This window comes from Lepidochelys olivacea, assembly GCF_965140295.1.
Source record: "Lepidochelys olivacea isolate rLepOli2 genome assembly, chromosome: 1".
Taxonomy (NCBI): domain Eukaryota; kingdom Metazoa; phylum Chordata; order Testudines; family Cheloniidae; genus Lepidochelys; species Lepidochelys olivacea.
Window position 1 is genome coordinate 164468204 of NC_140411.1, and position 24555 is coordinate 164492758.

Below are 24555 nucleotides of genomic sequence, written 5' to 3' on the forward strand. Positions count from 1 at the left end.
GGGGAGGAAGGTAGCTATTCTTGTGCTGGAAGGTGTTAACGGCTGCCATCAAGCATTGTTTTGAACTATGGACCATTATGTGCTTATGTGCTCTTTCCAAAGAACAAGTTATGGTCACATTAGTCCCATCAGTAGCCCCAGTGCAGTGTGGAAAGCCCATTATCTCAAAGCCAGCAATTATTCTGATCGCTTCACAAACCTCCATCAGTACAACCCCACCCCAGTTGACTTGCTATCACCAAAATGGTTAGCCATAGACCTGTAGCACTCTGGGGATAGCCTGCTTCTAGATGGCTATAATGATCTGCCTCTGGACCTGCCTGGTCTCCCCCCATGCAAACTGCTCTAGGAACATCTGCTTCTTCATGAGAAAGTTCTGGAACAACTGCTGGTCATCCCAGGTCCACATGACAATGCGGTCCCACCAGTCTGTGCTTGTGGCCCTGCTCCAGAAGTGTCAATCGACATATTGACAGGTTTCAGAGTAACAGCCGTGTTAATCTGTCTTTGCAAAAAGAAAAGGAGGACTTGTGGCACCTTAGAGACTAACCAATTTATTTGAGCATGAGCTTTCGTGAGCTACAGCTCACTTCATCAGATGCCATCTGATGGCATCCGATGAAGTGAGCTGTAGCTCACGAAAGCTCATGCTCAAATAAATTGGTTAGTCGCTAAGGTGCCACAAGTCCTCCTTTTCTTTTTGCAATCGACATATTGTGAATCTGCAGCTATGGCAACAGGCATGAACTGCATCAACTGGGTTGCAGATGCCATGGCTATACCCCATTCCGAGAAGTGCTTTCGATAAAACAGATACCACTGCAGTAATGTCCACCAGCACCTCACAGCTGCTCTGCCAGATTCCTGAAATAGGAGTGAAAGTGCAAGCAGGAGAAGGTCTTCTATCAGTGCTGGATACATGGTGTTGTCTCCAGTTATAAGGATTGTGCACACCCAAAAAATGGCTTGGCAGGCCAAGAGCACTTCCAGTCAAGTATGGTGGGTTGGACAGAAAGTCTCCAAAAATGCATTATGAACCAAGCCCTAGGGCAGCTACAGCTAACAAAGGCACTAAGAACCTTGGATATGCCCCTAGAAATCACAGTGTCTTGCAAGCGCAGGCTTGGAAAGAACGGGTTTGTGGGCACAAGTCACGTGGACCCAGTGTAGAAATAAGCTTCAACAAGGTCAATAAGGCTAAGTGTATTTAACCAGATGCAATGGACTCCATGTGTTCCTCATTTCTCCCTTCTGGTTTTCAGCAAAATAACTAGGGTTCTAACCATTGATATCAAAAACATTCCCTGAAATTTTGGAATTGATCAGATATTGCATTCCAAAATTACAGCCAAACAAAAAATGCCATCGAGTTGAGCATAAGACCTCACTTCACTCGGCCATTTATAAAATAACCTTGAGTATCTTCATTAACCCAACAGGAATAGGTAATATTTTTTTTCTAAAATGGAAAAAAACCATGTCTTTTGTTACTAGCTATTGCAAGTTACTGTTGACCGGAGAAAAGTCAAAGCTTGAAAACTGGGTTTAGGAAAATGTGGGAAATTTTAGCCATGAAGGAAAAACTAACTAACTAAAAAATTATGCTTATTTATTCCTGAAAATATAAGTGGGTCTTGGTAGCCATCTAGCGTCAACCTTTTCTCCTTAACAGAGTTTTGTTGCACTGTTTATATTTTGTTCCATTTCTTATTTTACTTATTTAAATCTGTATAATGTATTTCGTTTGACCCATGTAGCCTTACTTATGTCTTGGCATATAGAACACTTAAGTGAAAGTCATTTACATAGTTCACTTGTTCTAATAAAAATATTCTATTTTTTAAAATTGCATGTGTTGTTGGAGAGGGAATACTTGTTCTGTGAGCTACATGAGATGCTACTCATCAGAAAATAAAAACATCTCCTCCCCCGTCACTATATTTAACTGTAAGGAGGAAGCTCTTGTTGGTAACAGAACCAATATTTTTGGAAGCACATATATCAGAGATAAAATTGTTTACTGTCCTAAAATCCCACAACTCTTCTTAATCCACCATGTTGTTTTGTTGTTTTATACTGCTAGCTTCAATATCTTTTCCCCACATCCCCCAAGATGAAGAACAGTGATATCCAGAGGACAGCTAACCCTCACTTTTTGCTTAGAATTCTCATGCCTGTGTTTCTGGACAAGTTATTCTTCACACTGTTATTATATTATCCACAACTGAATGGTATTCAGCAGCCTAGTGGAAAAAATCCATCATCTTGTTCAACACAAAGATTAAACTGGTAATCAACCAGTAAGGTGAATGGATGACTTGGACATATGGAAGACCTCGAAAAAGGTCTTGGGGGGGAGGGATAGCTCAGTGGTTTGAGCATTGGTCTGCTAAACCCAGGGTTGTGAGTTCAATCCTTGAGGGGGCCATTTAGGAATCTGGGGCAAAAATTGGGGATTGGACTAGATGACCTCCTGAGGTCCCTTCCAACCCTGATATTCGATGATGTACTGACAGACTGCCAATAAGAAATTACTTAAATATGAAATATATGAATCAGCTAGTCCAGTTGATATACATAATTAGGAATGGAAAGAACTGGCTAATGAACTTACCAACAATTTACTTCTGTAAAACAGATGTGGGAGGTATCTAAATGTGAAAAGAAATCATCGTAATATAGTACTGTGTCAAAAAATAAAAAGGGATGGTACTTATTTGAATGTATTATTATTGCTGTTCAGAGATGAGCAATAAAAATGATGTGGGACCTGGTTTTATGAGAAAAGATTAAAAGAGCTAAATACATATGACTTTGCTGAGCAAAGAGGAAGAGAGGGGAGACAACAATCTACCAGTAACTAAGGGCAGTAAACAAGAAAACAAAGGAAGTATTGTGGCAAGAGGGAACTACTAGGAATAATGAGATGAAATTATAAAAACAGTAAATGTAGAACAAACACCAGGAAAAGCTTCCAGTCAAGATGTGGAATAGTTTTCAAAGGGAAGTGGCAGAAGCCCTATTTCTTGTGACACTTATGATTAGACTAGAGAAAGCATTAACAATGAGCTGGCTGGCTAATCTACAACCAGTAACTCTTTTCCATATCTGGCTTATATGGTTTTAAGTGCAATGGTCTTTGAGCACACATCTCTTTTAAACCACAGCAAAAATGAAGATGAAGTGAATAGTATTACCCATTATTACTTACCAGTCCTCAGTGTAGAGGGTAGCCTACTTTGTTTAAAATCAGGTTTTATAAAACTGCAGAAAAATATTTCAATTAATGTTTATAAGGGTTTGAATTTAAACTGTCCCTTGCAGCGCACACAACCCAAATATTGCAGCACTATATTGGTCACTGTATACGGAAACCAGAAAGTGGAGATGACTAGTGTTTTCATGGCCCAAACTGAGCAAAAAAAAACCAAAACATAAATAGCAAAGAGGACTTTAGATGTAAATGTCTATCAGTCACCATTGGTAGGGATCTTTAAAAATATTTTTAATCGACTGTGTGAACATCTGACCTAGTTTGGTAGTATCTTCTTTCCATTTCCTATTTTAGGATGCTCAAGATTTGGATAAATCTAATAAGCTCAGCCCCATCCTCTTCTTCAAAGATCCTGAGCAGAAATGCAAGTAAGATGTTTCCCCCCCGTTTGTATATATCAAACTTCAACAGAAATGTTCAATAGACCCTGATTCAGCAAAGTACTTTAGCATCTGCTTAACACTGTCTCACTGACAAGAATTTATTAAGTAACATTTCTTCCATATGAACACTATTTTATTCAACCCATTTCTGAAGAACTTTCATTTTAATTTGCCTCTTTTTGAATTAGTTGTTTCTCATGCAGTCATGAAATAAGCAATAAGTAAATTACATATTTTAAAAACAATTTTATAGTGAAACAACCAAAACCAGGGAACAGTATAGGTAGAAAAAAGCTTTAATATGAATTTGGAACTTTTTTTTTTCCAACTATGTACATTAACACTTCAAATGTTGGAAGCAGAGGCTTAACCAGAAGAGATTACCTGAAAAAGGGTTTTAAGTGGCAGTTTAAGTCAATTAAAAGGGACTTTCACTTATTTAACCATTATCTTACATTTTCTTTTAAACAGGGAAGGCATGTTACAAAGTACTCCCTTGCTCCTTCTCCAACCTTCACCACCAGGGCTGAACATTCTGAAGTGTAGTAGGTTTCACAATAGTTCCATTTTGATTTCACTGTTTCCAAACCTAAGGTCTCATGTTACGTACACAAAGAGCACTAAGTGCAAAAACAAACAAATTAAAACCTTAACATACATTGGTTTTACGTATTTATTTTTTGCTAAGGGAGCAGGTTTTGGATTATGGAAAAACGGGGAAAACCAGTAATCTCAACATATATATCGCAATCCTTTGCTGTCCCTAGAAAACCTCATGCCTGCAATTTTTTAATACAGAGAATGAACAGACGAATCTGTTTCTATTGTTGAATGCCCATAACATTTAAACAAAAATATTTTTCACTTCCTTGCAGTTATGAGTTTGACTTTTATTTCAATTATACCACTGATATTGCACTGCATTTTCAAGTGTGGAGCACATAAACATTAAACATCCAAATGGAATGAAAGTCAGAGTGCATAATTATCTTGTGAACTGATAAACTTAACTGTGCAATGTAGAAGTCAATTGCCTCAGTTAAACAGTTGTTAGCCACATTAAAACACTATGAAGACAGACAAATCCTTAAAAATCCCACTCTTTTGCAAGACATAGACTTGCTGGAAGACTTAATACTTTAAAAATATCAATGAGATGATTATGAAGGAGACTGTTAGGTTGTCAAGACATTTCTATACCAATATTGCCTACAAACACTATGCTTTATCATGCAGTTGACACTACTTGGTTTAGAAAGCAGTGTTCAAGGGCCGATACAAGCAGAGTTAAGTTCCAACTATTTTCACTTCCCCAGAACAGGATTTTTGCAGAAAATCAGTCTTTTCTGCTGCAGATACCCTCCTTCACAACACCTTATGTTAAACCCCCTTAATACTCTATTTAGCAGTTGAGGCTCTCTATCACTTGCAGAAAGGGAATTTACTTTCTGGTCTAGTTGCACTGCCCCCAGACAGTGAGTTTATTGAAATTTTGGTCTTCAGTTGTTTGAACTACAGCTGGTTTGGTCTTCAGGAGATACCGAGACAGGAGTTTCATCAATTCTGGGACGTTTAGATGCTGGGGGATTGTGCACAGGATCATCAGAGGGAGAAGGTATCTCTGAAATATTGGGAAATAATGAAATTCACTTAGTTTGATTTCTTGTTCATTATTTTTCATTTAAAAAAAATTAAAAGTTAATTTAGCATGCATGAAAGATGCTGAGTTGACAGCCCTGTATACCAAAGTCCTTTATCCACTGTACAGGCATCATGCAGGAGCAGCAGTGAAAACTGGCTCGTAAAACCCACCAGTCTGAAGTGGAGGTGAATAACTCAATGCCTGGGTGTTGAGACTGACAGCCAAGATTCTAACTAACATCAACTGTGTTGCTGATGACTAATGTGGACATCTGTCCACTAGCAACTGGACTGAGAACAATAACTCACTTTATATTGTCCAAAATACTGTTAAGCCGCAGCTTCCAAAACTGAGTTGGAGACACAAGTTTCTGAATTTGTCATTAATCCCTCTGTATTCATGTTTGAACTAAAATTTTCATATTTACCAAACTAGTCAAAGATCCATAATAATGTAATTTGGAATGAAATGGCTGAGCAGCGAATCTTATATATTATGATCAGAAAGTGGCTTACCATGTTGAATTGCTTCTGAGGAGGAAGGTGTGGACACTAGATTTGTGTGTGTTGAGTTTGACGTGTCTGTCTTCAGAGGAATCAAGTTTATTCTCCTTAAAAATAAAACAGAGATACAATTCAACTGCTTTTAATACCTCACTTCCACAAATTCTTCTTTGAAAGGTACTGTATAGTATAATTATTTATAAATATATTCCACATGAGGATGGACTACAAGCTGTTAAGATCAGTATCCCTGATCAAGCCACGGTACACCTGGTGGATGAGCTTCGTGGTTTTGTCCTCACCCACAACCATTTCAGATTTGGGGACAACTTTTACCTTCAAGTCAGCGGCACTGCTATGGGTACCCGCATGGCCCCACAGTATGCCAACATTTTTATGGCTGACTTAGAACAGTGCTTCCTCAGCTCTCGTCCCCTAGCGCCCCTCCTCTACTGGAGCTACACTGATGACATCTTCATTATATGGACCCATGGGAAGGAGACTCTTGAGGCATTCCACCTGGATTTCAACAATTTCCACCCCACCATCAACCTCAGCCTGGACTAGTCCACACAAGAGACTTCCTGGACACTACCGTTCAAATAAGTGGTGGTCACATAAACACCACCCTATACTGGAAACCTACTGACCGCTACACTTACCTACATGCCTCCAGCTTCCATCCAGGACACATCACATGATCCATGGTCTACAGCCAATCCCTAAGACACAACTGAATTTGCTCCAATCCCTCAGAGACAAACACCTTCAAGATCTTTATAAGCATTCTTAAAACTACAATACCCACCTGGGAAAATGAGGAAACAGATTGACAGAGCGAGATGGGTACCCAGGACAGGCCCAATAAGGAAAATAACTGAACACACTGGCCATCACATACAGCCCCCAGCTATAACCTCTCTATCACATCATCAACAATCTACAACCTATCCTGGAAAATGATCCCCCAATCTCACAGACTTTGGGATGCAGGCCAGTCTTCACTTACAGACAGCCCCTCAACCTGAAACAAATACTCACCAGCCACTACACAACATACCACAGAAACACTAACCCAGGAACCAATCCCTGTAACAAACCTCGTTGCCTACTCTCTCCCCATATCTACTCTAGTGACACCATCAGAGGACCCACCCACATCAGCCACACCATCAGGGACTCATTCACCTACACATCTACTAATGTGATATATGCCATCATGTGCAAGCCATGCCCTCTGCCATGTACATTGGCCAAACCAGACAGACAATCTCTTCGTAAAAGAATAAATGGACACAAATCGGACATCAGGAAAGGTAACATACAAAAGCCAGTAGGAGAACACTTCAATCTTCCTGGACATTCTATAACAGATTTAAAAGTAGCCATACTTGAACAAAAAAACCTCAGAAACAGACTTCAAAGAGAAACTGCAGAACTAAAATTCATTTGGGCTTGAATAGGGACTGACTGGCTCACTACAAAAGCAACTTTCCCCTCTCCTGGAATTGACACCTCCTCATCAATTATTGGGAGTGGACTACATCCACCCTGATGAATTGGCCCTGTCAACACTGGTTCTCCACTTGTGAGGTAACTCCCTTTTCTTCATGTGTCAGTATAATAATGCCTGCATCTGTAATTTTCACTCCATGCATCTGAAGAAGTGGGTTTTTTACCCACAAAAGTTTATGCCCAAATAAATCTGTTAGTCTTTAAGGTGCCACTGGACTTCTTGTTATACTTATTTAATTACTGCTTCAATTAACTACAATGGTATAGATGTGTTTTACACACACACACACTTTCCCTGGCTACCTTTGGTATGGGATATTCTGAACAGAAAATTTAACTCTTAAAGACAGAAATGTTTTAATTTTTAGATACACTTTCCTTGAATGAATATGTGGATATAGAGCAACACAGTACTTGATTCTTGACTTCAAAACATGTTATATATATGAAAGACATTTTTAAAATTAAAATTGGCTGCTAAGACCAGGTTTCTACTCTGCCTCTTAAGAAAGTCCTTCCACTGTACGGGCAAGTCCTTTAACTGTAGTTGAATCTCTTATCTATACCTCCACTGGACAGTTCTGACTTTGCATCTTCTGGGGGAAATGCCAATTTTCTGCTGGATTACCCTTTCTTCTGCAGACGTTTGTTGACAAACACTGTTTAAAAAAATTACACTTTCCCAGCAACTTATTGCTTGTGCTTTTCTTCTGTTAAATCTACCAGACATGCCATTTAAAAATTAAGTATAAAAAATGGGGCAGAGTGTGACAAACAAGGTAACTAAACACTTCAATGTTTTCTTTTTCTTTTTGCAGACAGCTGTCTCTATGTTATGGCACAAAGTCACAGAAATGTAAGGTTGGAAAGGATCTCGAGAGGTCATCAAGTCCAGCCCCCTGCACTGAGGCAGCACATATACCTAGACCATCCTTAACAGGTGTTTGTCCATGCTGTTCTTAAAAACCTTCTGTGATGGGGATTCCACAACCTCCCTTGGAAACCTGTTCCAGAACTCAACTATCCTAATATCTAACCTAAATCTCCCTTGCTGCAAATTAAGCCCCTTACAACTTGTCCAACCTTCAGTGGATATGAAGAACAATTAATCATGAGCCAGTTTAACAGCCCTTCCATACTTGAAGACTTACCAGGTTCTCTCCTAGTCTTTTCTCAAGACTAAACATGACCAGTTTTTTTAAACCTTTTCTCATAGGTCATGTTTTGTGAACCTCTTATTTGTGTTGCTCTCCTCTGGATTCTTTCTTATTTGTCCACGTCGTTCCTAAAGTGTGGCATCCAGTATTGCACACAGTACATCAGCTGAGCCCTCACCAGTACAAGCAGAGTGGGACAATTACCTCCTGTGTCTTACATATGACACTCCTGTTAGTATACCCAAGAATACTATTAACCACTTTCTCAATTGCATCACATTGTTGACTCTCATGCAATTTATGATCCACTATAACCCCCCCCAGATCCTTTTCAGCAGTACTGTTGCCTAGGCAAGTCATTTCCCATTTTTAGTTATGCATTTGATTTTTCCTTCCTAAGTGCAGTACTTTGAACTTGTCTTTACTGAATTTTATCTTGTTGAATTCAGACCAATTCTCCAGTTTGTCAAGGTCGTTTTGAGTTCTAATTCCATCCTCCAAAGTGCTTGCAACCCCTCTCAGCTTGGTGTCATCTGCAAATTTTTAAAGCATACTCTCCACTCCATTATCCAAGTCATTAATGAAAATATTGAATGTTCTGGACCAAGGACTGACTCCTGAAGGATCCCTCCCAGTTTTAAATGGTATTTATGGGATAATTATTTAAAATTACTTGAGCTCCATTTATCGATTAACCCAGTATATAAAGTTTTATGGGGAGATTTTTAAAGACAGAAGTTGGAGGAAAGTGCCCAACTGGAGCTGGGGGTTTGTGCCTTTGAAAATCTCCCTTTTATGGCAAATATGCTTTTAGTTTTTGTACATCTTCAATTTGGAGAATAATCCCAAGTAAAGCCTAAAATGTTAAGCCATCAAATTCTTTAAACTACGATTCATACAAATTTCTCCTTAAGCTTGACTGAGCATGTTTACATCCTTGTGTGTACATGCAGGAAGAGCAGAACATAAAACAAGCTTGCCTGGTCTTGGACACAGTTATCAGAGTAATTTATTGGACTAACTACACCTCAAAGCCCACCTGGTTTTTTTGGAATGCATTCCTTCTCAGGTCTCGGGCCTCTCACCATCACCTCTTTAGGGGTGGAATCACACAATTCTCCCACTCTCAGACAGGGCCTTACGCTGTAGTCCCCAGGTGCCAACTGTGATTACCTCAGCAGGCCTGATTTACGTTCAGTTTCGTTAGTTCTGTTACCTTCAGGAACAGTGGCCAGTGGTTAAAACAGTGACCACACAACTTTCTTAAAGCAAAGTATTTATTTAAAACAAAAGTATTTCAGAATAAAAGTCTTAAAACTATAAACTGAGTAACTATATTCATATCTAACTTACCAGGAGTCTACCCATCTTTCCCATGGTGATCCTGGTAAGTCTAAGATTCCTATAGACACCTCCAAGACCACTAAACCCTGGGTGGCATATCTGTTTCCTTAATAACACAGTTCACACCCCTCTTCTTCAGGGATTGTCCTTTAAAAGCTGCTCAGTCTTTTTGATCACCCCCTTTCCAGAGACTAAGTCACTTGTTAACTATGTACAACCCTTTGACCTGTTAGCTCACAGGACTAGCAAAACAGCTGTGTATCTTTGAGCTGGAGCCTGGAAGTAGGCTATTGTCCTCTAATTACCCCCCATGCGTTTGCTGGGAGGCTGCTTATCTAGAGCCACTGTATTGCTTTCCTGATTGTTTTTCCAGCAGCCCTCTATTAAGTTAGATCAATATATTCACAACCGTAAGTCCAAAAATCCTACATAATATACATTAACTTTGCCCACTGCCTCACTGAGATCACATGCAGCATTCATAAAGCTATTACATATCTGTATTCTTAGATTATTACATAAAAGCTCAACATCCACCACAGTCTACATTACTGTCACTACATTCTACATTATTGTCACAAAAAGGGACAGTGGATATTTTCATTTTAATGTTCTAATAACATTTCCAACATAATTTTAGAAAATCTCACCAACAACAGCACATCAAAGTGGCGCATGTAAATAAACCAAAAGAATGTGAAGCCCCTGACTGCAAACTCATGCAGTTATTCTGTGACTACATTTCCGCTTGCCTGCTATTTGATAACTTGAAATAAGACACTCACTGAAGTACCTGTGTATACCACTGAAGATTCTGTCTTTGATTGTGGGAATTGGGTCAGAGATAGAACCAGCTGCATCCACAAGCACCAAGAACAACACGCAAGTTCAGTGTTTGGATAAAAATATATTAAATGGCAAAAAAAATAAATTAACGCAGAGTTAAGGTTGCCCAGTAATAGCTTGTGTCCTTCCAGGATGTTGAGTTCAGCAAAACTCAAACTTCAGAAAACCAAGAAATACAGAGTTAACATAAACGCCCATGTAACTTTGACTCAGCCCCGCTGGAGCTAGAATAGCCACTGGAAATAATCCACATGCACTGCAGCTGCATTCAGCGTGCGAGATGTAGCTGTATTGAATGGTGGAGGCAGTAGGTGGTGCAGGCTGGTAGAGGTGTTTGTGTGCTGAGGAGATGGGGATTAGTTTGAAGAGTGTCACAGAGAGCTGTGCTTGTGATATGAAGAAATCAAGGTTTGCACCCACCACATATGTACAAGTAAAAGAAAGGGGAGCATGTGTACCCTGCGGAGCTAGTCTGCATCATTTTATTGCAAAACTGCATAGGTTTTCTCAGTAGCAAGGCACTGGGGGGTGGGAGGGCAGCGAGCAGGTCTTGCCATTAGACTTGTCAGTAGTGAAGTGAGATATGAGAGCAGACCATGGGTTTGCTGCTGGGTAAGGGAAAACATAAGTGCAGATGCTGTCCTTTGAGTAAGTGTGTAGTGGTTGTTAAATTTCACAAATGTGGTGGTGTTAGGAGAGTAGGCTAAAGTGTTTGAGTGCAGGGCAGGTAGCTTCTTTCCTGTGCAGTGAAAAGTCAGAGTGCTACTATGTGTGTTATGGATGTCTGAGGGCAACAGTGTACCGTAATTCTGTATTTCCTGGTTTTCTGCAGTTTGAGTTTTTCTGAACTCGAAGCTCTGGAAGGACATGAGCTGGCACTGAGAAACCTTAACTCTTCATTAACCAAGGTTTTTTTGCTATTTAATTTCCTAGGTTATTTTTTTAAACAGAAAGTTGCAGTTGTAGATAGCATGCAGGCCAAGTGGACTACCAATCCTGGCCCTATACCTTTCTCCCCCCACCACTCAGCCCCACTAACCAGCCCTGTCCCTTCCTGTCTGGCTGCCCTCCCAGCTGGCCCCCCCCACCCCATTTTGTCCAGGCTTCCCCCACACACACACCATATGCAAGGTGAGTGGGGGATGTTTCTGATATGTTCATGTGCCAGTGTACCCAGGTTTGCAACTGGACCTGGTCTTGGAATCCAATCTTCCCCCTATGGATGACGAGAGGACCACCAGGTTCTTTTGAGAGCCACCATAACTTTCTGAAAAGAAGCTGTATTCTGTGTACTGTCTGGTCAGTCTGGGTTTTCCCTCATGGCTCCCACCCCATGTATTCTCAGTAGGTGTAGCATCTACACATCGACCTGTAGCATAGGAGGTTCAGAGAGGTATAAAGTGGCCCATTTATCCCACTGTGATGGTCTCACCTGAATTAGAACACCTCAAGGAGATGAATATGACCTGAATCAATAGCTCTGAGACACATGAACTGGTCTCTTCATGTCAGTGGGTGTTTCCATTCCCCCATTCCCAATGCTGGAGAGTTTCTGATGTGCGTCATGCATGCCCATCTTCAGCTCCTCAACCCAGTGTCAGAGGTGTGTTCAGTGTTCTTGGTGCTTTGAGTATGCCTGTTCTGAACTCCCCACATCCTGCTTCACAGAAGGGGGTAGGGAAAGTGTCTCAGACTGCCTCAGTAAGGCAAGCCTGCCCCAGAACATGGCTCCCATTAGGACCATTAGGACCCCCAGATCACAACTCACCTGAGGCGGGGACAAGGAGAATGGTTTAGACCCCTCCCCAGAATCTGGTTCACATGAAGGGGGTCAGCCCCTAAAACATGGGCAGGGATTCCCTAGATTCTGGGCACACGCACAGGGGGTAGGAAGCAAATCTCAGACACCCCCAAGGAGGCAAGACCCTCCCTACCCCAGCTCACATGAGGGGGAGCAGGGAGAGGGGCCTCCATACCTTTAAAGAGGCAGGAGGCCCTCAGATCTTGATGTACACACGAGTGGGCAGGGAGTGGGGCTCAGACACCCTGGGACTAGGCCCCCCCGCCAGAACCCAGTCTCACGGGGGGATAGGGACCCCCCCAAGATCCTAGACTCATACAGAAGTGGAGAATGTGGACCCACAGGTACCCCGTCCCTATTCTCTCACTAGACCCTATGCCATTCACCCCATGTATCCCTCACCTGCTACCCCCAAACTTTCACCTCCCCTACCTCCCATCCCCACTTATCCCCCTCCCCACAATGCAACCCTAACCTGTCTCACCACTGCCTCACACATACTGCCCCAGCAAGCATTTTTCACTCCCCAAAATAAATAAAACCTCTAAGATGGATTTTAGCAATATGCCACCAACCTCTTCTAAATTTCTGTCCAAGGGAGGGGGGTGAGGGACTCAAACTGACATTGTCTGGGTGGATCAAGTTCATACAACTACTGCTTATCCCCTGGAGCTATCCAGCTAGTGTGAAACTTTGAAGGCTAATAACTAAGACTGTGAATTTTGCAGCACTAGTGCAGCTGACCCCAGGACCACCCCAGCAGCTGGGGAAGCCCCAGGGCCAGCTGCACTGGCTGCTGCTCTGGCAGCCGGTCCTCAGCACTGCCCTGGAGCAGCAGTCTGGGACCAGCAGCAGGAGGGCTGTGGGCCGCCCACTGCCTGGACCATTAGTGGGACCCTGTACCACACCCCCTCCAGCAGAAGGATCGCCTGCTCTGCTCCCCCACCCCCCTTTCCCCCAGCAGCAGTCTTCAGGATGCGCCCCCATCCGTGCAGGTAAGATTTAGTCACAGGTATTTTTAGTAAAAGTCACGGGGCTGTGACTTTTTGGTTATTGCCCGTGACCTGTCCATGACTTTTACTAAAAATACCAGTGACCAAAATGTAGCCTTACTATTAATCTGTTAAATCCTCTGTCCATGCATGTGTGGCACAATCTATTAGTCGTGCAGATAGATTGGTGAGTTGTCACATGTCTAACTGCAGAAGTAAAATCTTTTTCAAGTAAAGTTTTCATCTGATTTTCCCCAAAGGCCTGGTAGGTGCCCTGCGCTCTGCTTGGGTAACCCTCAGTGTCTGGGATTCTGGGCGATGAGCCGAGCCTCTATTTGATCTGTATTTGATGTTTACAGAATTATAGGTTGCCAGAATCTGTAAATTTTAAGAAAAGCTGGAGGGAGGGTTTGGGAGAAGGGACTGTATGTCAGAAACCCCTTAGTTCAATGGCCCCAAATTTGGATTGCTAACAGAATCCCACATCCCCAAGAGGTACACCAAATTTCAAGCCAATCTGAGTAACTGTAGATTTTAGGTTTCAGAGTAGCAGCCGTGTTAGTCTGTATTTGCAAAAAGGAGTACTTGTGGCACCTTAGAGACTAACCAGTGAGCTGTAGCTCACGAAAGCTTATGCTCAAATAAATTGGCTAGTCTCTAAGGTGCCACAAGTACTCCTTTTCTTTTTGTAGATTTTTAGAACACTTTAGAGTTGAGCTTTAAACAAAAACGTGTCTTAACCGTAACCATAACAGAGTTGTCACTCTGCTATAATTAAGGTGCAAATTTAGGAACTAGAAGTCATTTTGACTTTTCACTTGGAGTATAAATGGAACATAAGGGTAATGAAAAATAGCTATAGAATTACTTTTAAACCTTGATACTTCTAAACAGCTTGTTTTGGCCTTCACATTTATCACAGGAAACTGCAATATAAATCTTACCTTGGCGTCTTACTCCAACCATGTAAAGCATTTAGAGTAATCCTCCTGGGTTGGTTTATTTTAGCACTTTGGCTGGATGGCTGCATGGTTTTCCTCTCGTCTGAGGATAAAGCCGGAATATTTTTGATGCCAACGGGTGTTGAGGGAGAATCCTTGTTGGTTATTATTGCTGCTGGTGTTTTAGGCTGGAGTGTGAGATTACTTGGATCCACGGTCCTGTTCGGAGGGGTTCCATCAACTGGCCTGGGAACTGGGGAGACAACCTTCTGTGACTGACTCTTCTTCATTTTCTTCTCTGTTGCACTAGCGGTCGTGACACACAACACCGGTTTCTCTTTCAACGGTACTCCAAGCTCATCCTCCTCAAATGTCACAAAAGAGCAGTATCCATCCGTGGAAGAAATAGCAAGAAAGGATCCATCGCTGGACCTGTTTATTTTTTTTCAGAGGGAAGAAATCTGAGAAACTGAGCTAGTCCTGACCACTCTCCCCAGAAACATATCCCATGTCAATCATACAAGTTGCCCCATCCCCAGCTAAATGTGTAAATGTAAATAAACCTGAAATGCCCTGAAAGACACCATCTAACTCAAACAATCAACAGTTCAAGAAGCGCAGCCTTGACAATTAACTTAGTTCCTCTGGCTTTGTCTGTGGTATGGAATAACCCATTACTAACAGCAGGTGGGTACAGCCAAAGTGATATTGAATACAATTTAACTGCAGGTATACAGTTCAGCACCTTTTAACCATGATTTCTGACATGGTGCTGAATGTGGTTTGTCCTAATTTACATTATAGTTAAACTGTGTTCAGCACTGGTTTGGCTGCATTTCTTGCCCTTTGTGCTGGCAGTGGGCAAAGCACTGCAGCAGCAACAACATGAACAGGCCCTTGCCATTCACTTCACCAAACAGTGACCACTGGTGAATTAAGAAATCTTAATTTTCTGTTCACGTTCTCATGCAGCCCCTCTTCATCATCATACATGAGCATCATTGACAGGTTTTGAAAGAAGCCCCGTATCCAGTCCTCAGCTGTAAGGATACTGACTACAGTACGGACCAGTGGTTCTCAACCTGCGGCCCGCTTGCAGTGCAATCAGCACACAGCTGCGGCCCATGTGACATCCTCAGGGTCATACAAGCAGTATATATACTGTGTGGATGTGGCCAACATAACACAGGCATATGCAGTCCACAATGGTAAATAGGTTGAGAACCTCTGGTACAGACCCTAGAGAGGAAGGATGGTCCAGTGATTAGGGCTGCAGTCTGGGCCATGAGAAAGCTAGGTTCAATTCCCAGCTCAGCCACAGACTGTGAGAGGACTTGGGTAAGTCACTTGGTCTTTTGGTGCCACAGTTCCCCATCTGTAAAATGTGGATTATAGCACTGCCTTATCTCACAGGGGTGTCATGAGGAAAAACATTACAAGATTGCAAGGCGCTCAGGTACTATGGTAACCATATAAGTACAACTGATTGATAGATGTGTAAAGCAAGAAATAGGAGGATCCTCAGGGTTCAGAGAAGATAAGAGTGACAACTCACTCTACCATGACAAATCTAAAGGATCCGTCAATTACCTACCATGAAATGTCACTCAGAGTATGATAATGTATGTTGGATACATAACCAAAGGGAAAGGACTGCTGTGTATCATAGAAAAGCACAGAATCTTCTGAAGCAACAGCAAACACCAACCGATAGGGCAGATTTATTAGAGCAGGGATTGACGTCCGTGAAGCTTCATCTAGGAGTACAAAGAACACAACACTGAGAAAAATCACACACCATTATAATCATATTGCTTGTACTAACTTAATTAAGTGCTTGAACAGAGTTTTTATCATTGCAGTGTATCAGTACCAATATTCTGGCTGAGAAGTTGGCACTTGTATTATATAACACTATTTTCAAGTATATACAATTTTCTGGAAAAGCTACTCTTTGGACTTAAGTTTCTCCTATTTAGTCTTAGCCTAAAAGGTTAATGGTTGGGGCAAAGTTTGGTCTTTTTGGCTTTATTTAAATTATTCAAGTGGGAATGACAATCCTCCTGTTAAACTATTCAGAAGCTTTTTTTGCACTTTAACTCAAGGTCTGAATAATCAAATCTCAAAATTTACTTTAACTCACAATCTTACCAAATTTATATAAAACACAACTTGCTATGTAATCCATTTTCTGCCTGAATTTCATTTCCTTTTGTAATTTTAAATTCAACTGTTGGCTAATCTTCTGGACTAGGATTAGTTCTTTGCATGGCTAGAGGACAAAGATACCGAAGCAACATTTTTTCCAGCTGGTGCTAAAAGGTAAGCACTAACTGGCCTTTATTTGCAGTGGTGCTGAACACACAGGCCCCACTGACTTCCATGACGATGCCTTTGAAAATCAGGCCATTTATTTAATTTTAGGCATCTAAATTTGTACATTTCAGCCCTAGTCTGGATCTTTCGCTTTCATGAGCGTGTTGTGGAAGCAGCAGCGACACCTCTGCTTAATAAAGGACTGACAGATTGACAAAATCCCATCTAGTTCTCTTCCAACAGCATCTCTGAAGGTTATGGTGGAAAAAAAATGGCACTAAGTAATAGGATCCTGTAAGGGATACTATAATTTGTGAGTTATACACATCAAAGGAGAGGGTCTTATTGTGCTCCAGTTAGAATTGAGGAAATCTGTGCCTTTTAGGAAGAATGGGAATAGTCTGGTTTAAAAACCCTAGGGTGAAATCCCAGCCCCACTGACTTCAATAGGCTCAGGTTTTCACTTCCTGACAGCCAGTTATTGTGCAGTTTGTGTACAAATTTCCCCTCACCACATCTCGGCCAATGAATCCCAGTCTTCACCAGCTACACTAGTGCTATTTTAGCCTTAGCTCTCCTGAACAAATATCTCCAACTGTTGCAAACTGTGACAAATTTTGTAGTGGTTCTGTGATGTGGGCAATCAGGACTAAAAAAATATTTTACTAGGTGATTCCTTAATGCTGGGCCAAGTTATTTATGTTTATTCACACCAGTGAGTTAAAAAGTTGTAGGAAAACACCAAGCCGTGTTTCTGCAGCATAAGAGGCCAAGTGAGAACATTTATCCACTAAACCAAAAACCACTCAAAAAGGCACTTAGTGAATTTAAGGCCTTAGAATCAGCAAATAGCTTCTCAGATGTGGTACAACAGTTATCCTGAAGGAATGTTAAAAGGCTAGGACATAAAATAGTATGACCTGCAGCAACATAGTCAGGTTTGCCTTCCAGCAGATTTCCTGTAAAAGAAGCTCCCCAAAAGGATTTATGGTACCTTTCTTATGTGCTGGTCTCAACTCAAAGTAGACCGGACAGCAGCGAACAGCTAGAGTTGCCTTTCCAGGACAGGGCAGGTGAGCTATGGGCCTATTCGAAAGAAGAAATGTTTCAGAAAATGGCATGTGAAATGGATATATACACAAACACACACACACACACCCATATATATATTTTATAAAGAAAATTTAGGTATATTAAACCCTACCTTTTAAGATTTTTTCTCGAAAAAACATATGTAGTGTTGGTTACATTCTCTCCTGATTCAACACAGCCAGCTGAGAAAATAAAAAAAAGTTTCAAAGCATTACTCATCAATTCAAAGGTACTAAACACACAAACTTACATTTATAAACATTTTATTTCCCAAGCATTAGCCTTAGGGCAAAGGGCCAGGTTTTTGTGATCTGACCACAACTTGAAAATGTATCCCAAATACTACTTTAAATCAATTTTAGTTTTCCTTATATACTGCTCCAAAACAAGCTTCTCTTTACTTTTGCAAATGGCTGCAACATCAATGCCTATGCAGGTAACAGACCCCACTTTGTAGTGTTGGTCTTATTAATAGATCAGAATGCTTTTAAGAAGAAGGACACAAAGGAGTAGAGTCAGAATAAGTCAAAAAAGAAAATAGTCCTTTTTCGGGGGGGGAGGGATAACTCAGTGGTTTGAGCATTGGCCTGCTAAACCCACGGTTGAGAGTTCAATCCTTGAGGGGGGCATTTAAGGATCTGGGGCAAAAATTGGGGGTTGGTCCTGCTCTGAGCAGGGGGGTGGACTAGATGACCTCCTGAGATCCCCTCCAACCCTGAGATTCTATGATTCTGACAGTGCGACATTATTGATATACCAGGAATTTCATAAAGAATGCCTTATGCAAGTGTTAACACTACACTGAAGGTCTGAGTTTCCTGCTGTTGGTTAATAAAATGTCAAACTGATTGCAAATTTATACAGAGATACACACTGAATTTAGCCTACTCTGTAAAATAGGGAGCCACAGGCGGCTACCAGCAGCAGTATGTAACAAGAACAAGATACTGTTAACCCCTCTTGCTGCTGTAGCAGGTGACTATATTCTGCAACATGTCCATGTTTCTCTGACATTTCAAAAAGTGATGTTCCTGACACAAGGGCAAAGTGCCCACCCAGGGCTGCCACATGCACCTGGTATATCTTCCTTTCACGTACCTGGAGTGAGAAGCAAAGAGCCGTCAGGAGTAAAACTAAGCCTGCGGAAGAATGATTTCATGCTGTCATCATGAAACATCCGATAGCTTCTCACCTGTAACATTTCAAAAGAATAAAATTTTTTTTTTAAAATATCTCTGAAAAACACCATTAATTCTAGTCAATACCTTTATCTTAAAGTGTGACAATCAGCTGGTTATGCGATCCAGTTTAATGGGTCTTTAGTGGGTCTTAAAATAATTTAAGATTTTACTACCTCCAAATGGTTTTTGTAAATTATTATTTTGGGTGGTTTCAAATCTCTATGGCTAATGGTAGTCTCCCTGGATCCCTCTTCATATACTGATTAGCATACTTCAAAGGCATATTAGACTTGACTATTCCTCTCCGTTCCCTTTATTATGTTATTATAGCTATTTAAATTAAATTAGTCACCAGTAAGGGAAACAGATGAAGATACATTTTATTTACAGACTGGCACTATTGCTTGGATATAATATTAAGAAAGAAAAAAATGCAATGTGATGGATCCAAGAAATTCAAATATAAAGAGAATCAAAAATTAAATAAAGACATGGGAAGACTATTTACTATTTTAAGTAAATATTCAAGTTACATATTAACTGAAACTAAGAGCCTGTCCCTTAGGTAATCTTATTTTAACTCTAATCCTAGAGATTTAAAAATGCCCCCTCAGATCCATTTTAGAGCTGTTTTTCAGTATAACCAAACCTGCTTAAGCTACTTCCTAAAGAAAAGAGATATGCATTCTTTTACAGACAACTCCAAAAGTTATTTTACTATCATTCAGAATTAATTTGGGAAACAAACCTCTTCTGCTTCTCTCCTGGGATTTTGAACTTTTTACCAATATATTTTCACTCAAAAATTATATTACACCCACCAGATGACTGCAAGCTACTGCATTAGTAATAAAAATGTTAATGCAATATAACTAGGGCTGTCAAACGATTAAAAAAATTAATCACGATTAATCGCGCTGTTAAACAATGGAATACCATTTTAAAATATTTTTGGATGTTTTCTACATTTTCAAATATATTGATTTCAATTACAATACAGAACACAGCGTATAGTGCTCAGTTTATATTTATTTTTTATTAAAAATATTTGCACTGTAAAAAAACAAAAAATAGTATTTTTCAATTGCAAGTACTGTAGTGCAATCTATTTATCATGCAAGTTGAATTTACAAATGTAGAAGTAAATAAAAAAACCCTGCATTCAAAAAATAAAACAATGTAAAACTTCTAGAGTCCACAAGTTCACTCAGTCCTACTTCTTGTTCAGCCAATCGCTCAGACAAACAAGCTTGTTTACATTTGCAGAAGATAATGCTGCCTGCTTCTTGTTTATGATGTCACCTAAAAGTGAGAACAGGCATTCCCATGGCACTGTTGTAGCCAGCGTCACAAGATATTTAGGGCATTTGGCACATAAATATTCATACGTCCCTTTATGCTTCAACCACCATTCCACATGCGCCCGTGCTGATGACTGGTTCTGCTTAATGACAATCCAAAGCAGTGCAGTCCAATGCATGTTCATTTTCATCATCTGAGTCAGATGCCACCAGCAGAACGTTGATTTTCTTTTTTGGTGGTTCGGGTTCTGTAGTTTCTGATCAGAGTGTTGCTCTTTTAAGACTTCTGAAAGCATGCCCCACACCTCGTCCCTCTCAGATTTTGGAAGGCACTTATTTGGAAGGCATAGATTTTTAAACCTTGAGTCAAGTGCCATAGCTATCTTTAGAAATGTCACATAGATACCTCCTTTCAGTTTTGTCAAATCTGAAGTGAAAGTGCAGTCAGTGGGTCATCATTCTAGACTGTTGTAACATTAAATATATGACAGAATGCAGGTAAAAGAGAGCAAGGGACATACAATTCTCCTCCAAAGAGTTCAGTCACAAATTTAATGAACGCTTTTTTTTTTTTTTAAATGAGCATCAATCAGCATGGAATCATATCCTCTGGAATGGTGGCCGAAGCATGAAGGGGCATACGAATGTTTAGCATCTCTGGCACATAGAATCATAGAATATCAGGGTTGGAAGGGACCCCAGAAGGTCATCTAGTCCAACCCCCTGCTCAAAGCAGGACCAATTCCCAGTTAAATCATCCCAGCCAGGGCTTGATAAATACCTCGTAATCCCGGCTACAAAAGTGCCATGTGAATGCCTGTTCTCACTTTCAGGTGACATTGTAAATAATGAGCAGGCAGCATTATGCCCAGTAAATGTAAACAAACTTCTTTGTCTTTACAATTGGCTGAACAAGAAGTAGGACTGAGTGGACTTGTAGGCTTGAAGTTTTACATTGTTTTGTTTTTGAGTGCAGTTATGCAAAAATACCTACATTTGTAAACTTAAACTCTTTCACGATAAAGAGATTACACTACAGTACGTATATGAGGTGAACTGAAAAATACTATTTATTTTGTTTATAATTTTTACAGTGCAAATACTAATCAAAAACAATAATATAAAGCGAGCACTGTACACTGTGTTCTGTGTTGTAACTGAAATCAATACATTTGAAAACATAGAAAAACATCCAAAATATTTAATAAATTTCACTTGGTATTCTATTGCTTAACAGTGCGATTAAAACAGTGATTAATTTTTTTAATCGCAATTAATTTGAGTTAATTGCGTGAGCTAACTGCAATCAGTCGACAGCCCTAATTATAACTATTAATAAGCTTAAGAGCTGCTGCCTGACAGATATCTTTGAAATTATTCCATTTAAAAGAAATTCTCTGTGTACAGACTATTTTTTGCTTCTCACCCCTTGAACTTTACTCAAAGGCATTAGCATTGTCAATTTGCTAAATTGTAGGAGCAGATGAACTTGCAAGAGGCAATCACTAGATGACAATGTTATCCGTGATAGTCACTTCCACAGTAAACTAAAGTCAGAGAAAACAATAGGAGGAAACATCTTCTATTCCACACATTCATATAGCAATAAATAAAAAGACAAATGCAAAAATATCTGATGTACAAGTAAATTATTTCTAAAACTGAATAGTTTTTTCCAAATTTCACTTTCAAAGAGAGCAGCCCTTGTAAAAAACATAACAATGGTTATCTCACAACATTGTTAGTGTTAGAACAGTTTACCTCGCCTTCAGCTCCTGATGGCATCTTGGTAACATTGAACGCTACACGCTTAGTCTGTGTACTGTACACCCGCAGCACCCTACATAATGGAGAATATCGTTACCCACAAACAGGTACCTTCCACATTGAGCAATATCCTTGTCTATTTCATACAGAGTTACAGCACCTTCCTTTTCAATCAGGATGTTCTGGATCCGTTTGACAGTTATGTGACAAAAGGACTTCCTATAAAGCATAGGAGATTACTACTACTAAATATTATAGGACAGGACATTAACAAATAACCACTAAGGGCATCTTTACCCTACAACTTTTTGCTGCCCCAAGTTATGTCAGCATAAAGCCACCACAGTTAGCATATTGCCTGCATATGGGCATGCTGAGCTCCCTGCATCGGCGCTGCGCACATTCACCAGGAGTGCTTGTTTCAGTGCGGTGAGGAGCATCATGATGTGCAACTTGCCACTGACTAGCACACTAAGTTTTGGGAAGTTTTGGCAGTGCATGATGGGGCAGAAACGAGTTGTGCGGGGGTGATTAGGACTGTAGGGTCAAGTTCCCATCATGCAACTTTCTCCACTCCCATGCCATCTCTATCCCATAATTTTCATGTCTTTTAAAAAAATTCCATGCACCTGCGTGACTCTCTCTGCTGTCCACCATCTCTGACAGCAGCATGGAGCCTACACACCTCTGCACTATTTTGTGAGCATTGCAAGCAAAGGACACACGATCCTCTGGTATTTGCAGAGCCACAAGAAGAGCTGCAGGGAACACGGAGCTTTGTTGATTTATTCACAGAAGCATATCTGTGACATGTGTGTATGTGCCCTTGAGGAAAAATCAGGGCTCAGACTGAAGTGGAAAAGACCTGAACAACTTCCTGGGACTTCCCTGGTGACTCCCATCAGTTCCTACAAAACATGAACTTTCACTGACAAAATAAATCATTTCTAGACATTATTGTTGCAGTTTCCTTACAATGTGAATTGAATGCAGGCCTGTGCAAGATTATCTTCCTAAATCTGCACGGGAGAAGTGTGAACAGAATTCATGTTTTTCAGGGTGTGAACTCTGAAGTCTAAAGATAATTTAAATTGTCACTTTACTATTTCACAGCCGATAGGTTTTTTTAGAGAAACATCCAAAGATCATGTTTATCCCATGTTGATTCAAAAGGACTATCAGGTCTTTCTACTTGTCCTTTCTCTGAGCCACTTGCAGGATCTGCTCCAAGTGAGATCAGTATCCTCTATAATAGAACCCTCATCATTATGAAGTCTTTCCAGACGTACCCAGACTGTTTTCTGTTTCTTAATTTCATCCTGCTATTACTTGTTACACCTCTGGAATCGAGGCTAGTAATCTAGAGGAGAGGAAGAGGGTGAGGAAAGATAAAAGGAAAGAGGAAGATGAAGGGGGAGGGGATTTATTAAAAGGGCATCACTTTATACCTCCAGCCCATAGAGAGAATAAAACCAATAAAAGATGTAGGTTAACATGTATCCATCTTTTTGTCTTCAACACACAATAGAGACAAAGGGATAAATATAATTAAAGGGGTAATTGGTGATAAAAAGGTACTGAAGATCAACTAAACTAAGGCACTAGCTAAACAACGCTCATGTAATTTCTATGTTCTATGAAGATAGCCCATTAATATGCTATTTTTCTGCATTACAGAGATTCAGAACACTTTGGTACTAATGAAATCTCAAATCAGGGATCACTCTCCCAGAGGTTTATTAGCCAGTTGTGAAGTCTATCAAAATAGGATGCGTATCCCCAAACAATTTAAGGTGAGCTGCAAAGTTAAAATGAAAAAAAAATTGTGTTAAACACAGATTTGTTTGCCAAATGACCTTACTAACCAGACTGCTGAGGGTTGGGGTATGGGGTGGGATGAAAAGAGGGACATTCAGCCCAGAAAAATGAAACTTCTGGTATCTTCAGTGATTCAAAAATGCCCAGTGGAGGATAATTTGTTTAAAAATTTAATTAAAATTATTTCTTTGTTGAATGTTCCTTTTAAGGCCTTGGATGGCATTCAACACAGAAATAAATTTGGAATTAACTCCAATTCTCACTTTACCTTTTGCAGTTCCCTTTGAAGGACCAATGTGAACAGCAATTAAAACTCACATTTCCAGATATTGGTAGTTGTGAAGTGAAAAGCATTCAGTTCTTTTCTTGACTTAATTAACATGCAACAAAGAATAGTAATAGGAAACACTTAAAACAATAACTCACCTATCACAGCTAAGGGTTGCAATGTACTGGCCTACAGGATCCCATGTTATTCCTTGTACATAACTCTTGTGCTCATTAAAAATTGAAACTTTTTGCCCTGAAAATGCAAATAATTTCTAAATTCCAAAACTCAATTTCTATTTCATAAAACACTTTTCATTTCAGAGATAAAACAAGGCCAAGTATTTCAGAATGTAAAGTCATATATATTTTTACACTTAAATAGATAACTTTCTTGTAAAGTGTCTTACAATGA

At 40.2% G+C, this 24555-nt stretch overlaps 1 protein-coding gene across 3 annotated transcripts in view; it reads right to left on the reverse strand.

Annotated features, from left to right (window-relative positions):
* Window positions 1-4526: 4526 nt before the first annotated feature.
* CHAF1B (chromatin assembly factor 1 subunit B) overlaps window positions 4527-24555 on the reverse strand; it is a 30713-nt gene continuing 10684 nt past the window's right edge. For all 3 annotated transcript variants that reach the window (XM_084612905.1, XM_084612907.1, XM_084612906.1), the window contains exons 7-15: window positions 24300-24396; window positions 22050-22128; window positions 18905-18998; window positions 17919-17988; window positions 17709-17800; window positions 15993-16155; window positions 14402-14830; window positions 5815-5909; window positions 4527-5278 (exon numbers count right to left, since the gene is read on the reverse strand). In XM_084612905.1, the coding sequence (XP_084469031.1) occupies window positions 5157-5278; window positions 5815-5909; window positions 14402-14830; window positions 15993-16155; window positions 17709-17800; window positions 17919-17988; window positions 18905-18998; window positions 22050-22128; window positions 24300-24396 (1241 nt within the window). In that variant the 3' untranslated portion in view covers window positions 4527-5156. The remainder of the gene's footprint in view (window positions 5279-5814; window positions 5910-14401; window positions 14831-15992; window positions 16156-17708; window positions 17801-17918; window positions 17989-18904; window positions 18999-22049; window positions 22129-24299; window positions 24397-24555) is intronic.